General features: G+C 46.2%; 1 protein-coding gene across 1 annotated transcript in view; it reads right to left on the reverse strand.

Annotated features, from left to right (window-relative positions):
* igdcc4 (immunoglobulin superfamily, DCC subclass, member 4) overlaps nucleotides 1-16671 on the reverse strand; it is a 42472-nt gene that overhangs the window by 17688 nt on the left and 8113 nt on the right. Inside the window, exons 2-3 of the mRNA XM_076051296.1 lie at nucleotides 7802-8116; nucleotides 111-252 (exon numbers count right to left, since the gene is read on the reverse strand). Coding sequence (XP_075907411.1) covers nucleotides 111-252; nucleotides 7802-8116 — 457 coding nt within the window. The remainder of the gene's footprint in view (nucleotides 1-110; nucleotides 253-7801; nucleotides 8117-16671) is intronic.

Genomic DNA, 16671 nt, shown 5'->3' on the forward strand with positions numbered 1-16671 from the left:
CAGACGGCACATCTTTTGTGTTGCTTCAACCTCAAAAATCCAAAACACACGGCTCCTTCACTGACTGACTTCACTTCACTGACCAGAAAGCAGGAAACCCAACGCCTCACCTGGCCTCCTGTGGGACGGCTGCTTTGTCTTTTTCCCAGGTAATGACAGGGGTCGGGACTCCCTCAACCTGGCACTCGAAGCGGGCCGCTCCCCCGACATTCACCCTCTGGGGCGACGGCTGCTGATGGAACTTTGATAGACCTGCGGATAAAGAGGTGACAGTGTTTTGAGTGTTTTCCAAGCATGACGTTGTGATTTTCCAATGGCCAAACACAACAAAATGGGCTGCATCTGCGCTGAGGGCCTGGATATATCGACAGGCACATGAGGCAGGAGATGGAGTGAGTCGGCCGTAAACAGCAGGAATTCCTGACAATCAAAGCAGACCTGATGGGTTTGGGAGCACAAGCCAAGAATGTTTCAGCAGGGGGAACTTTGTAATTTTTTGAGATTCTGAACAAGGGAAAATGAATATTAATGAATAATTGTGTGTATATTTAAGTTGTACAAGTCAAAAAGACACACAAGACAGCCACATACTTGGAGGTAAGCTTCTTTTCAATTTTTATTCAAAGGATAAAGTATTTCATATTGTAATGTCTGTTCTCAAAATTCACTACCAAGGTTTGTAAACAGTAACCTGTCAGTGAACATTGAAAAATTCCATCATTTACTTCTGTTGCCAGTCCCACTTATCAGAAACTCTGTGCCGACTTTTGCAAGAATCAAAAATGCTGTGGTTAATACTGAGCACCAGGAGGCAGCAACAGGGTTTAGTGAGAGGCAGGGTGAAAAAAAATACCTTATACAGAAAGCAGTAGTAGTACAAAGGAGCCTGATATTAACATTGTCATAAAACACAGGAGGAAATCAAAACACATAAAGGCTACTTGACATGAAAAAGTATTATCTTTTTTTATTTTTATTTTTAAAGTATCTCATTCAGTCGCCCTGACTTACAGTTGCAGAGAGGGTAAACACAGGATGATTAACTGTTAATAACCTCTTACCCAGTTGCACTGGCATGGTAACTTAGACCTTGTCCACACATGCATGGCTATTTTTGAACTGTTTTGGGGCCTCCGGTTTAAAAAAAAAAATAAAAATATTTCCACCCACACCGACAGAAGCTTAAAATAATTGAATCGGCAACTGATCCCATTTAACGGACTGGCGGGCAACATCAAACACAGATGGTCAGTTGTTACAAATACTACAGCACTACTTCACCCCCACCAATGACATGCTGTTGCTCAGGCAGCCTGCAGTTTAAGCAACCTCAAACAAGTAATTGTGTATCAAAAACACACTCAACTGAAAACGTAAAATATACATATATATATATATATATATATATAAATAACTACGTAAATTCCCCTTTATTCTAAAAATTGCGCTGCCAACTCCTGTAGTGCTGCATGTCAGCTCTTACCTTTCCCCACCTCTTTGTTTCACTGAACGAGATAAAAACGGGCCACGCACATCATTTGTGAGCGAGTTGATAAACGCCTCCCCGCTGCTGCGTCGCTAAACAGCGACTGGGAGCGCCCAACGCGCTTTGTAGTGGCCGCCTCAGATGTGCGCCGCGTGAAAACATGCAAATGTGCCAAGAGCCTGCATTATTCATGCGCAGCATTCCGCAAAGACAAGGTTCATTTCCACATTCCAGCCAGATGACGCGCTGGCTGAGAGATCTTATACCAATGAATGATCAAGTGGGAACAAATAGCGCTGCCATTTCCCAATTTTTCCCAGGACTTTTATCCGTCTCCGGCGTCTTTGGTCTCTGCAAGAGCTTTGTGTTCGAATGGAACAAGAAGCGTTCAAGTGATCAATGATACACCTTCGCAAAAAAAGGGATGCTGTTAGTATTTCTTTGGGTTTCTTTTTTTTTTTTTTTTTTCCTTTAGGGGATTTATAAAGGAGAAAGTTTGATCACATTTTAGTTTGTACAAATTTCAGTGTGTTGGTCAAGATGAGTCCGAGCCAGATTTGGTCATGCAGGCATTAAACTTCGAGATGCAGTCAGTGCTACTTCCCGCTGTCTGTCTCAGAAAAAGAAAACAAACAAAAACAAAATTCAGGCGGCACGCAGATATGCTGCTCTGCTGCAAGCTGTGCCTGTGCTGTTCATCTACGACGGCTGCATGTGTGGAGGATGACTAATGCTGGACCTCTTGAGACCAACGGGATCCCACGGGAACTGGAGAACTTGCACATGACAACGTGACAGAACTTGATATGGTTTACATAAAAAGAAGGCACAAACCCAGAAGGAGGTTGTTGTTGTCACTGAAGCAGCAGCAGATGGAGTGACTCAGAGTTATTTGTGCTTCTGCATGTCGGTGAATCAGAAGCTGTTTAGAATTGAACTACTCCTTTCTAAATTGGAACCCAGTTTAAATTGTTCACATGGAATTCTCAGTTTCTGGACACAAGCGGTAGTGACTACTGTTTGCTCTGCCAGGTGATGTGCACACTTGTTTCGGAGGCGAGTCAAGCAGAGCGGAAGATGGATGGCAGTGGGGCAAGTTATTCATAGCAAACTACTAAGAAAGATGAATAATGATAATGTGAAGTATAGTGAAGCAACGGAAACTAAATGATGACATATTTCTAAAGTCAGCCAAGGCTTTAGTGCTTGGACAACTACCAGAATCGTTTGGTTTACGACTAAACTTTGTTAGATTTATGAACATTTTGCAGTTAGTGTACATTTTTATTATTAAAAGACAGTAGCAACTTTTGGCTTGTTGGTAAAAAGGATGCGTAAAATAGAGTTCTGGGAAGGAATTCTGCATCCTGCTTCCTTTGACCTGGCAAACTGTGATCGGCCTGCAGTATAAACTGTGTTTTATTTTGTTTCAGCTCAATACTGAAAACTGAAATAATAAGCGAGACTCGATACAATCTTCCATCTTCGTTACATTAAAAAGGAACCACTTGACTTATTTTCTGTCTGTGTCCGGCTCCCCACTGCCATCACGTTTTTCTGCACAGGCATCTGGTGTCATTTAGGGTCCAGGGCAAAGGAAAACGCAGCAGGATGTCATTTAACTTCCAGCGTAGGTAGGAAGGACCAATTACTGAAGTCTGGTACCCAAAATGTTTAGTTACAGTGAACGTTGTTAAATTTGGCGAGGGGAAAAAAAAATCTTAGGCAAGAAGATTTCCAAACTCGATCCAAAATAGATGATGTTTAGATAACCCCAACTGCTTCGCGACAAGGGGCCGCTCCGTCTTTGTGTTCTCCCACTGAACTGGGCGCAGAGATTCTCAGGCAGAGACGGCTCGATTCATCTTCGACCATCCTGCCTCCTCGCAGCATGGCTGCCGAGAGAGTTCTTGACCAATGAGCCGGCTCGCCTCTCCTTTTCATCCGTGTGCATGTACAAGCTTGTATGCGCTCCAAGGGCCAGCGGTGGCCACCAGCAGGAGCTCGCATTCACGGCCGTGGCGGCCCGAGAGGGGGGCGAGTGTGTTCGCAGGAGGCACTTCTCGCACGCTGCGCTGAAACGAAGGCAAAGCGGCTGAGCTAGCTCGTAGCTTTGCCGCGTCGAAGCAAAATAACATATTTGAGGAGCCTATGAAAGAACCCTGCTCCCCCCCACCCCCTCCCTGCAATTACATTCCACCACACTGGACCTGAAACGTGCTGAGGACATTCATTGGTTTTAAAATACATTCTAATGGATTTTGACAAAGACCTGGTTTCCACATTTTAGGAAATCTGCTTGAAGTGGAGATGGAGAGCAGTTGTTCTCTCCAGAGAATAGCGCACCACTGAGTGCAGCCTCTCACTGGTGCTTCACTACCAGCATTCACCTTCACCTCATCTTGTTGTGTTATGACAACTTTGACAACACACCTTGTTTACCGCTGGAAGCAGAGAAGCAAAATGAATGTATGAAAACAAGCCACAATGGGGCCCCTTTAGGTCGTCGTCTGGTTTCCCTTTGAGCCTCAGTCTGCCTGCGCTTGACTTTACCCCGACTTTATCTGTCTTTGAGCCTCCCTCTATCTATCCCCCACTTTTTGGCCTCACAGCGATCAGATTGCACAGCCACCCCCCCACCCCACACACACACACACACACACACACACACACACACACACACACACACACACACACACACACACACACTCGTGCAAGTGGATAATCCTCCCCCACCACCCCACCCCCGTGACCTCTTGTGCTGCTCAGCCTTCAAGCTGACTATTAGTGTAACAACATCCTCTCCAGCTCCCACAACTTTGCAGTGATTGCTGCCAGTGTTATACAGGTGCTGCTCATTTAAATTTAGGCAAGTCAAAATGTCAAGGCAGCTTCGGGCACAAAGCTCTTTTAGCCGAGGTGGATTCTTAGCCAAAAAATGTGCGAGAAAGGCTGGCTGGTGTAAATGAGCCGATGGCAGATAATGCACAGCTGGAGTGCAGCAGCAGTAAGTGTACTGGTTGGTGGTGCACTGTCAGGACAGTGAGCTGGACTGCATTTGTTTCTCTTCATGCATTGACTTCATACTTTGTTATGTATTAGACACTGAAGTCACACAGTAGTGCACATGATGTAAATAGAATGACACTTCTATTACAGAGAGTTGTTTCAAGTAGTAGTTTGTTTTTTGTTTGTTAGCTTTTTTTGTCCCAGTATTTGAAAATTAAGGGAAACCACAAAGTCTTTTGGACATCGCAAGGATTGTTAACGTTTCCAATCGTAAAAAAAAAAAAATGATAAAAATAAGATGAAATATAAGATCAACCAAAGACATCTATGAGTTTGACTTACACATTTCAAACAGCAGCACTGCTGGCAGCTGCGAGGAAGATACTGACGCTCACCTCGGCTGCATTCCACTGAAGAAAAGGTCGGCCGTTCAAATCAATAACATGCTGCTGTTGCAAGAGTCACTAGCTGCGTTTCCATGACAGGTTTTCACAAAAAAAAGCGATATTTCTAAAAGTTCGACAAAGTCAAATTGTGATTTTTCAGGTGTTTCCATTGAATGGTGTGAAGCACATAATCTGTAATTCTCTCAGAACATTTTGCGATAAATCTGCATTTCAATGTTTGCTGTCAAGGATGATTGTTATATTTTTCTCCTTGATTACTTGACAACTTGTCACATGACCCTGTACCGCACGTCCGCTGACGTGCAAATGCGAACAAAAGTGTTTCCATGAGACTTTTGCGATTTAGCTCCATATCGACACGTCTGAAAAACCACCTCATGAGAGCGTTCAAACCTTTTAGTGATTTTTGAGGTTTTTCGACGTACAGGTGTTTTCCATGACCAGTTTTTTATTGCAATATTTAGTTGCTGCGTGATTCTAGGGGTAATGGAATCGGAGCTATTGTTGACTTGCAGATGCACCCAGTGATGTCAATGTCCTCAAGGTAGCCGGGTCGAACACGGACCCAAAACACGTCATCCTCGCTGCTGACTTCATTTCTGGGAGAAAAAAAAAACCTCCTGTACAGGAGCAAAACACAAACTGAAGGCTGCTCCTGCGGATGATCTTGAAAGCTTTTTATTTTCTCCGAACTCTCGGCGGCCTTTTTATGCCTTGGCGGCGTTCATCCAAACCTCCTTCCCCGCACCCACGCACTCCTTGACATCCCTCGAACGAGAGCCCCTCACAAATAGGCATGTGACAGCTGACAAAAGCTGGGGGGCATCCACAAAGGATACTGTCTCGTTTAACACAAAGCTAATGACTTAAAAAAAATAATAATAATAATAAAGCAAACCACTTAAGACTGCGAGAGACGGAGAGCGCCTTTCAAAGAGCGCCGACCCACCCTTCACGCCCCGCGCACCCACCACCCAGTTCATTTTCCCGTCCACCCACTCCTTCAGTGAGCGGAGCGTGGCTGCACCTGAACAGCCGAGCAGAGAGGAGGGAGACGGACTCATTCATCAGCCAGAGCCGATCGGACGCTCGTTATTCTGGCCACGGTGGACGCGCCGCATCCATCACGTCCTCGCGGGTTCCAAACCTCCTGATTTCTGCGGCGGCACGTCGTTTTAGTTTTTTTTTTTTTGCTTTTTTCCCCCTCCTTGTCCATGGTAAATGACCTAGAAACCTGCCTTATAGCTCTTGACTCTCTAATGCATCAGACTACTAGACGATGTACATCTGAAGGTCTGCCGTGGCGCCTTGAATAATCATTTGAACCAATCCTGTGTGTGGGGGGAGGAGGTGCGGCGGCGGCGGCGGTGGGGGGGGGCATGTAAGCCGATATCTCAGTGAGTCGGCCATGAAAGGAAAAAAAAAACACTTATTCATTCAACGCCGGCATTTTCACCTTAAAAATTGCCAAAACTTATTTTGGTATCGTTGCAGAATATTTCCCCTAATTGGACTGATAATGTCATTGACTCACTTCAGGATCAATTGATTTTGTCTTTGGAAAGTTACAGTTAGGATGGTGACTGTTCAGCTATAGATCAGTCTATGGACTCCGCTCACCTTGAACTGAACACACCTTGGCAGTCGAGTCATGTTGGAACTGGTTATATAACCCTTCTGCATTGTTCTGGTTTCAGGCCGCGGCTGCATCCCATGACGTACAGTATATCTGAGATATCTTGAATGCTAAATACTATACACAAAAGTGTCTTTTTCATTCTTCTGCTGATGTACAGTTCAGAGAGTTTATTGACTCTGCCAGCCGACTCACTCACACCAGACACGACCAACCTCTCTCCTCCCCGAGGCTCCAAACTGTTCAAATGTTGTCTGTAATTACATTCTTCCATTTTGTTCTTTTTGTTTATCTGCTTATATCACATTTATCCAGGGACCGTCGCAGCACTCGGATCATTTTGAATGAAGAGATCCAGCATGGGAAAGTTGGTGCGTAATATAACGTAATATATCCCGCCACCAATCACCCACGTCGTTGCGGGTGAGCTAAGAAAATCGTTGGCAAATTGTGTAGTTTCAACCGGCGCACGTCCAGCGTAGCTTTTTGCGACAGATGACGGGCACAGTATAGAACTAGAGCAAGCTGGTTAACCCAAGTTTCGTGTGCATCAGCCAGCCAGTGTATTAGCTTATGCATCAGTTCAACCACAGTTCAACGCCACTGATCCTGCTGTCACCAGCTCATGGCAGCCATGGATCCATTGGAAGTGAAGACGCTGTCGTAAATCATGCTCAGTGGAGAACTCCCAGTGTTTAAATCATGGTTCTGCTGTAAGACCGCTGCTTTTTGGACTTGACTTGTATCTTATTTCACTGGCAATGTTTTTTTTATACATGATGATGTGGTGATGTCACATCACATCATCATCTTATAGGGTTTTTAAGTAGAAGCATAACAAAATAACAGGGGTGCAATAAACATAAATTTATCTCAATAACGTGCATGTAACCCTGTTGTTGGCTGTCACAAAGGACTGTTTGATACAGGAATTAGGAAGTAATTTGTCCATTTGTATTCAGACACTGGTGTTTGAGATCAGCACGTTACGTAATAACATTTTGAAATACAATCACAAAGGAAAAATAAATTCTCTAGTAAAGCTTATCGTGCATTTTAGCTGCAAGTCGAATATCCTCAAGTTTTTGGCGGGTGGTGTTGGTTGCACAGCCGTACTTCAGGCCCAACTCAACCCAACAGCCGCAAGCGGCGGTCAAACCTCTGCAGCCTGTGTGACGTGTTCGGCGTACGAAAACAAACGGCAGACTGAGGGAGTCGGACCTCAGCGAGCGACAGCTGTGCGGGACCCTGCTGGACACTTACTTGCTAGTAGGACATTGACAGTGCGGCTGGTCAGGGCTCCGAGGGCGCTGGCGCTCACGCAGCTGTAGCCCCCCTCCACAGTTCGAGGCTGGTTTCCGTCCTCGGAGGCGGGCAGCAGCAGGAGGGAGCCGTTGTCCAAATACTGCACGAAGTCGGCCCCCTCCAGAGGCAGAGGCCGGCCATCCTGCAGCCAGCTGACGTTGAACGGCGCGTCGCTGGCGCCGAGGTTGCAGTCCAGCAGGAGGGGCAGACCCGGTTCCAACACTACATGGCTGGGCCCGGCGCCGCAGCTCAGCTCCAGCGAAACGGGCTTTTCTGCGTGAGACAAAAAGGAACAGGGGGGACTTTGTTAACAGGCAGGTGCAGTCAAGTGGCTGCAGAAAAGTTGGAGTTGGACTGCAGGCCTTTTGTTCTCTCCTCGAGATGAATCACAGCTCAGCAATAAAGCATCTCTCCCTGTTTTTATTGGCCAAATTAATCACGCACCTGAGTCATTCATCATTTTTTTTTTAACCAACCCCCCATCCCTGATCAATTTTCACCCCTTGAGAAGTCATCATTTCGTGGCATAACTTCAATAGAGCCGATAGCCCTGTCAGCGCAGATGGATAGGGCCGGTGCATTCCTGAAGCAGGGTGTTTCGGGGTCAAAGGGAGAAGAAAGGAGGAGGAGGAGGAGGAGGAGGAGGAGGAGCTCCGAGAATGAAGTGGGTGCAGTGGCATGAGGGGATTTGGCTGTCAGCAGCAGGACATTAAAGAGTGCAGAGGGGGGGGGGGGGGAGCGAGGGGTTCATGTGCTGGTAAAATGAGCAGTGCAGCACTCTACGGAAAACTGTGGCCAAGAAATGTTGTTGTGAAGCTCGGGACGTTTTTCGAAAAGTCACTCAGTGTTTCACCGAACGCAACATTTATAGACGCGCTGCTGCGCGGATCCTCGCACACTTGGATTGTGATTGCTCCTGATTTGTTGGTCGCACCATCACACGTCACGTGATCATATTTCAGACAGAGGCACGGTACACAAATACAGCCTGGAGGTGCAGTGCAGTCCACGCAGCATTTAACGGTGTTAAAGAACGCAAACAGGGCGGTAAAAAAACGAGAAGCAAATTCACCCAATTGTTTATCCAATGGCCTTAATGTCAATGTAAAATCTGCTATTGGGTTCAAGCTAGTCAGTTTTAGAGTCTGCTGTAGAGTCGTTCAAGTTGAAACGGCAGACAGTGAAAATGCCTTTGCCTGATTTACATGTGGGAGCAGCTCAAGCAGGAATCTGCACAATTGTCCAAGAGCATGGGCTGCCTTGCTATGGATCAAATCAGCCAGTACACCAGAGAATACAAACTGCAAAACGACACGGGATGGAGCATGCTGTGAATCTTGAAATGCCGCCATAAACGGCACCAGACTCCCGACGGAGGAATTCCTGTGAGGAACGTCACCGTCGTGGAAACACAAGCACATCAGGCCTCATTCCTGAGCTCTCACCTTCCGTCCTTTGACTTTTAATTAGCTGTCCTAAGGAAGGAGAGACTTCTCATTTGGCCACAGGTCGAGAACATTGTTCACCTTATTGAACCAATGGGCTGATCAATAACTTCTCCAAGATAAATAAGCAGTTTTCATGCCGGTCACAGGTTGAACATAAACAAATAGCTTCATAAAAACAGGTGATTTTTTTCAATGCACTATTTTCAGTGAATCCCTCCTAGCCTCAGTTATTATAGTCTGGTCAAACCAAGAAAATATAGCTGGGTTAATGAGGGGAATATACATGTTCTTTAAAGCCAGTGTCTACAAATCCACAGGAAGCAGAAGCTTCAGTACCAAAGCCAAGATGAAGCTTCTGCTGCAGCCTGTAGGATTCTTTGGTTCATTCTCAGAACTCTATTACTGGTTAGTTATTATTCCTTCTGTGTCACCAGGTCAGACTCAGACTGGCCCACGGCTGACAGGGGACTTATGGCGGGCTGAGAAACAAGCTGTACCGGGTCTGTGCGGGTGAATATCGTTACACGAGAGCAAAAAGTACAACGTGTACTGGGATCTAATGCTACTTGACTTTTTGGTTTAGAGACACAACACTAAAAACAAACAAGCAAACATAATATGATCATCACTCAGCAATTGCAGGATTAATAAAAAGAACACAAAGAGTAAATGACATCAAAAGGCCCCATCATGTTACACTTAGGTTGACAAGTTCAGGAGCAGTCTCTCTCTCTCTCTCTCTCTCTCTCTCTCAAACACACACACACACACAAACAGGCAGTTTTCTTCCTGCCTTTTCTTCCACCGGCGCTGGATTAATTAAGTTAATGGGAGATGGAATTTTTTCCTTGATTAAATGAGGCCTGACCCCCCCATCATTACTTCCCCACCAAGAGGCCGGCTAATGCTGAAAGGCTGCACAGCACTCTGAAACACACACACACACACGCAACATATATTTTAAACCCACAGACAAACATCCCATCGGACAGCGCGTGGAGGAAACAGAGGCGCAGGCGTGCAGTTGTGCAGGGAGAGCAGCGCTCACGTGAAGCCGTGCCAACACACCGACAGACACGCAGCACCTCCGCAGCTCTTCTCTCCCATTTCGGCTAATTAGGTCTCATTAAGTCATTAAAACGTTAGCAGCCGTATTCCAGCCCAGCGCCAACGGTTTGACTTGGCGAGGGGCGGGGATGCTTCTGTGCTGGATACGGAGGCCATTGTGCATCACTAAACTACAGGGAAGTGGTGTAATGAGGGAAGAAAAGAGAAACAAAGGCAGCCCAACCCAGAAAAGTTTTTTTCTGGGATGCAAATGAGCAAATTAGCTGTTTTTTTTCTTGTTTTATTGAAGCCTGCACACAGGAAATGCATCAAATCCTTGATATTCACGTGTAAAAACTTGGCTTGCAACACTTGCCCACCACCCATGAACCTACACACATGCACACACACTCACTAACTCACATATGCACACGCAACCATTGTAGCACACATAAGGGCATGCATTGACACAGCATAATAGTGGACATCTCATTAGGAGACAATGTTGTGTGTGTGTGTGTGTGTGTGTGTGTGTGTGTGTGTGTGTGTGTGTGTGTGTGGCTGAGGTGGACATTTTCCCACTTCAGTGTGGAGCTGGTTGCTACTGGGAAGAACCGGGAGCTCTGCGGCTGCACCGTCCCACTGAGCCGTGGCGAATGGACTTTGATGGCACGGCGCCAAATGGTTCATCGTTAACTAGAGGGTATAGTTTCCAAAAAAGCCAGCGGGCTTGAGGGGGCGAAGCAAATACTGTCCTGTGTTAAATAACACAACCTCTTATCCCATGGGGAACAACCGTCGCCTCGTCTCCAAGCAGAGAGGTAAGGCTCAAGGAAAGGGACGGTAATGGAAGACATTGGAGCGCCGTGATCACCGTGACTCTGCACAGTCGAGTCCTGCTGCAGATGCAGCGCGACTACAGGGTCATTTGCTCTGCTTGGACTGCTGTCCTTGACCCAAAATTGGAGCCTGGCAGGGGAATCAATTTATTGACTGAAGTATTTCAGAGCATGGTTTGGTCGAGGGTGGATATATGCCTCCTCCCAGTTTGCTGATTATTGGACTTTTTTTTTTTTTTACGAATTTCATGTACTAAGGCCCTAAGCAAACTATCAAGAAAAAAAAGTTAGCTCACTGCCATTGGCTATGTAGAGTGTTTGCTTATGTGGGATGGCTACATGTCTCATTTATTTTGCCTTGCTTCGTGAATGTTGATATTGAAAGTGAATTTCTCTTGGAGATGAATAAAGTATCTATCTATATATCTATCTATCTATCTGAAGCATTTACGTATAATAGGACACAGACAAAAAAATCAGTTCTAGGTTCAGTGTTGTTGCGGTTAATGACGCGCTTCATGCATGATTCATTCAGCTGTTACCAAATTATCTTGGCATGTTTGTGAAATACACCCGTCAGTTATTTTCAAGTGCCGCTTCCGTCCGGCTAACTGGGTAAATTGACTTCTCTCTAATGCCGTGCAAACAAAAAGGGGTGTCCCAGTTTTCCAGGATTTGAGCTACTGAATCACCTATTGACAAACATTGAGACGAAGAGTGGGAGGGAGGCTGGAGGGAGGAGTAGAGGGACATAACGCAGCAATTACCTCCAGCCAGGCCAGCTCACTGTCAGGAAAGACTAGACACCCCAAGGGTGAGAGGCCACAGCTCAGGTTTCATCAAGCTTAGGAGCTGAGCTCAATACTTGAGGGTTGTTTTTTAAGAAACCAATACCGAGAGAAGGAGGCTCAGCCACCGCAGTGTAAGAAGCTGCGTGTCCATTCATATGCCGCCGATAATGGCATGAAATTGTGATACTGGTGTCTGGCACATTTACATTGACTCACTGGCAGAGGTTTACTTAGTGTGACAATTTGTCATGTGTGCAATGAAAATGTATCTTAGATTTTTGAGTAATAAAAGAGTTATAGAGTAGTTAAAAAAAAGAAACCCACAGATTCCACTGTATTTTATCATTTCATGCCAATAAAAAGAACTTCTGTGATGGCTTCTAACTTTTCAAATAAAGTGTCCAACTTTGTGAGGTTGATCCTCAACTTCCACTATTCAGAGAGTCCACGCTAGAACATGCAGTTCTGTTCCTCAACCCTCCTAATGTCACATGGAGCTATGATACCTCACTGACACTTCTCCCAGCTTGGTGACAATAATCCCCGGCCAGGTATTTGTTCCACTGGCATTGGTTGTAGCAAAGTGGTAAAAAAAACAAAACCTGAGCTTCTGTGGAAGGCTGTAAACAGAGGGCTAAATGCAAATTTCTCTGAAAAACTATACAGCTTTCTTCATAGAATTATCATGCCAGGCTATCCAGGATGAACAATCAAGATTTGAATATGGATGCATGTAATATGTAAACCATCTGTAATAATATGGGACATTTCCATTTAATTACAGATGGTTGACAAGGTCACTGGGCTCTGAAAGGAGAAGAATGTATGTCTGCACCAAGCTCTCCAGGCACAACATTAGTTCAGCTTAAAGGTCTGGTGAAGAAGCCTTGAATCGATCAGGCCGGCCATTAAAGCCCACCGTTGTGCTGCGTATATGCTGACTGTTAGAAGAAAAGGATGAAAAACTCGAGCCTAAGTGTGGAACATATGGGCACAACGCGATGAGAGTCGCTCCAAAGTACAGACAGAGAAGTGCTCTTAAGATCTCCACCGCTTTGAGGCGAGGCTGAGAGGGCGCAGCATAATGAGACTGCAGATACTTTTTGAGAGGTGGGACCACTAGAAAACACTCCAACGCTGCTACAAGCATCGTTTTTGTACCTTCAACGAGACGGACACAGCTGCAGTGACTCTCGCACAATGTCAAAAAAAAGAATTGTATCATAAGTAGTAATACAGTGTGCTTGTGTCGGGGGGGGGGGGGGGGCAGTGGGGGACACACTGCGCTCAGAACCAAATTCCAGGCTGACTGAGCAGGGACAGATGGTCTGATTGATAGTACTTGGCTGTAAGTGTGTGTGTCTGTGTGTGTGTGTGCGTGTGTGTGTGTGTGTGTGTGTGTGTGTGCACCACCAACCAAACCTTAAATCAAGCTCAACTAGCACTCGCCCGCTGTTTCTGGTGGCTGCTTTTTGCAGCAGACAGTGTCTATACATTGGTTGGACACACAGAGGTGAAAGATTAAGAAGAAAACAATGACACTGTCAATTTAATCTGCATACTGTCCGTCTACAGACGAGGCTACCTGGGAAAGGGGAACAGAGGTCAGGCTGAAATGGAAATGTGACCTCTCGGCTTGCCCGTGTGCAACCGTGAATGCCTTCAGAATCAATACAGGAGACGGATGTGCAAGATTACTTTCTAAACGGAAAGTCTCTCCGCGTTCAAAATGTTACCGCTGACACTGAGCGAGTCCTTTGCATCAAAGAAACCAAGGCATCAAAGAAACCAAGGCAGCAAAGTCACGTTGTGAAGCTGCTGCACAAATCACTCGCCACACATCGTCGTATCTGTGCAGCTCTGCAGGCCAGTTAAGACCGTCTGTGTTAAGGAGTGCCCCCACATTTTGTCTGGACCCACAGTTCTCCAGTGAGTCAGCCCACAATCCCAGCAGCTGCTGTGTCAGGTGTTGGATGTTCCAGCTGTGTTTCCTCCCCTGGCAATACGGCGTCGTCACAACCACAAACACACACTCATTTTCAACATTGGAACGTTTAATCAGTGAATCAGAGACTGTGCGGCTCGGACAACTGTAAAGTGGAGTGCTGCTAACGGCTAGCTTGACTATGTGCATCGTGACATATTCTTAGCTCGACAGCCATCCGAAAAACTCCAGAGACGATCAGAAGAACAGTCTTATTTCGCCTCCAGCAAAAACACCCGGTTTTGGCTCCCTGCTTTTCCTTGATGGTCTGTTGTACATTGTAAATGTGAAGAACCCAAACTAAAAACAAACTTGGAGGAATTGGCACCTGCCTGCCTGCCTGCCTGCGTTTGTTGGTCTGAACCTGCGAAAGGCACTGACATCGCAAAGGTTCGATTAACAACACTGGCATTTTAGCAAACACTTGTGGAAAGCGGATTGTACAAAATAAGCAGAGGAGGAGGAGTTGACTGACAGGCTCAAGAGACATACAGCGTGTTTTTTTTTTTAAAGGTATGTGTAAAACATGTGGGAGTGCTGACTCTGACGTCCTCCAAAGCATACTTCTCATATTTTGTGTCACAAAATGTATTTTTCTCTTCACTCAGTATCTACTCCTGCTGATTTATGACATTAATGGAATCCATACTTGATGACATTCATTAAATTGGCTTGTTTATCCATCAACATTTACAGGCCTATCAAAATATAAGGTGAAACGGATACATATTTTTGAGGATTTGTTTCATTGTGGATCAACTCTCGTTGCAAGTTGCTTAAAATTGGACCTGACATTGCGTAGCTTGTGCGCATCTCTCGACCTGCTTGGAGGTGCGAGGGCTACAATCAGCCGCTAGAGCGAAAGCGTTTGCCTCGTCACTCGGTGGTCCTGACCTTGTCGTCTTCACTTACGCAACCATCTTCTGACAGTGGTGCACAATTAAGAGGGCGGGAGGCTCCGCAGCTGGATAAACATGGCCAGTGTGTCACAATTCCAGTGTGCGCACAAGAGGGAGATTTCTGAGGTGTGTGTGTGTGTGTGTGTGTGTGTGGGGGGGGGGGGGGTGAGCGGTGAGCGGTGACTGTGGGAGGAGCGTCGCGGTCAAGCCCCTCGTGCCTTCTGCTCTATGTACAGTGCTCATTCATCCCAGTCAGACCTCCTCCAATCACAGAGCTCCGTCCCTGCATGCGGGGCCTCCCAGCACGTAGGAGGGCCTCCACATGGCCGTGTCAACTGCCAGGCCCGGTTGCATGAGTCAACAAGGCCAAGCTATAAAACCAACAAAGGAGTGACAGGGCCGAGCCCGAGTGGGAATCTGTTCAATCGCGCCGGGTTGCGGGAGATGTGCAGGACTCCCGCAGCCCCCAGACGCTTGGCACATTGACGTGCAGACGGTCGTATTAACTCCGTAGTTCGACTCGACATTGGGAAAAAGTCGTCTGCATAAAGCACTCTGCTCTTTAAAGAGAGACACATGCACACGCGCGCGCTGTGTAAAGGCCGTGGTTGAGCTCGCTCATGTCAAGAAGAGGAATGAGACTGCTATGTGACAGCACCTTGGCAAGGGCGTGCTGCACCGAGAGGGCGCCAATAAAACGCTCACAATGGAAGGCTCAACAGTGGCCTGCTTCACACAGACAGATGAACTCTATCTTTTATCGCTAATCTTTCCCTTTCAGCAGCGCAACAACGCCTTACAAACACCTGTTGATTCTGGTGACAATCGCCGCCGTTTTTCAGCCTATTGCGAAGGTGCGACGGCGCAGACTACTGGGAGTTCGACTGTCAGAGAAATAAATGACTGAAAATTATTTGCTGCCACTTCCTTGCTGGGAGTGCGGTTTGTTAGCATGCTCATCACAAAGTGCCCTGCTCTTTTAATTAACTTTCAGCCTCTCGTGGATTCAACAAAAGTCAAATGTGTGCTGGAATCAAACATTCCACAACAGCCCGAAAGCTCCTGTGCCAGTTTTCACCACAATCCGCGCTGGCGTCTAAAGCGCTCCTTCAACTGGGCGAATGGCTCAACGCTCCTTCTGGAGAGCGAAGAGACACCACTGATTGTGGCGGCTGATCTTTTCCCATTTCCACTCAAAACACAAGAGGCAAAACATTGCGAGACGGACTTTCCTGTTTCAACACTCGTGACGAGTGCTCTCATGACGCGACCGCTTGACAAAGCAGTCACGGCGACGAGTGCACTTGAAGGCGACAGGACTCCATCTCATACTTTAAATTTAATCGTGTTCCAGATACCAAAGTTGAGGTACTGTGGACATACATGTCCCTTAAAAAAAAAAAATGTGTTCAATGAGAGAAGAGAGCGGCCTGCTATTGGTTGTCATTTCAAAATTAAATTTTAGTTGAAATTGGGAAACTGAAACTATCTTTTTTCTTAATGGACGGTAAGAGTTTTATATCATGCCTACCTTTCAAAAAAAAAAAAAAAAGTTATTTTCAAAATGTCTTATGGATGAGTTAATAGGATTTTGAAGCGACAGGACAAGGACACAGTCTCGTGTGGCAAACACTTTGCCTCCTTTTATACAGGCGTAATTAGCTCGATTGCTACTTACTTTTCAAAGCGAGTCTTCGGCGTTCTCAGGCCCTGTGAGAGCAACCTTCCCAGCTGTAAAGTGTGTTTATTGCATCACCTGCCCTTCAGCCTCCACAAAATTATTTTGCACTGAGATGACAAAGCAGACTCGAGAGACCTGG

Source organism: Nelusetta ayraudi, unplaced genomic scaffold, assembly GCF_046127955.1.
Source record: "Nelusetta ayraudi isolate G7.1 ecotype Tasmania unplaced genomic scaffold, CSIRO-AGI_Nayr_v1 ptg000005l, whole genome shotgun sequence".
Lineage (NCBI taxonomy): Eukaryota > Metazoa > Chordata > Actinopteri > Tetraodontiformes > Monacanthidae > Nelusetta > Nelusetta ayraudi.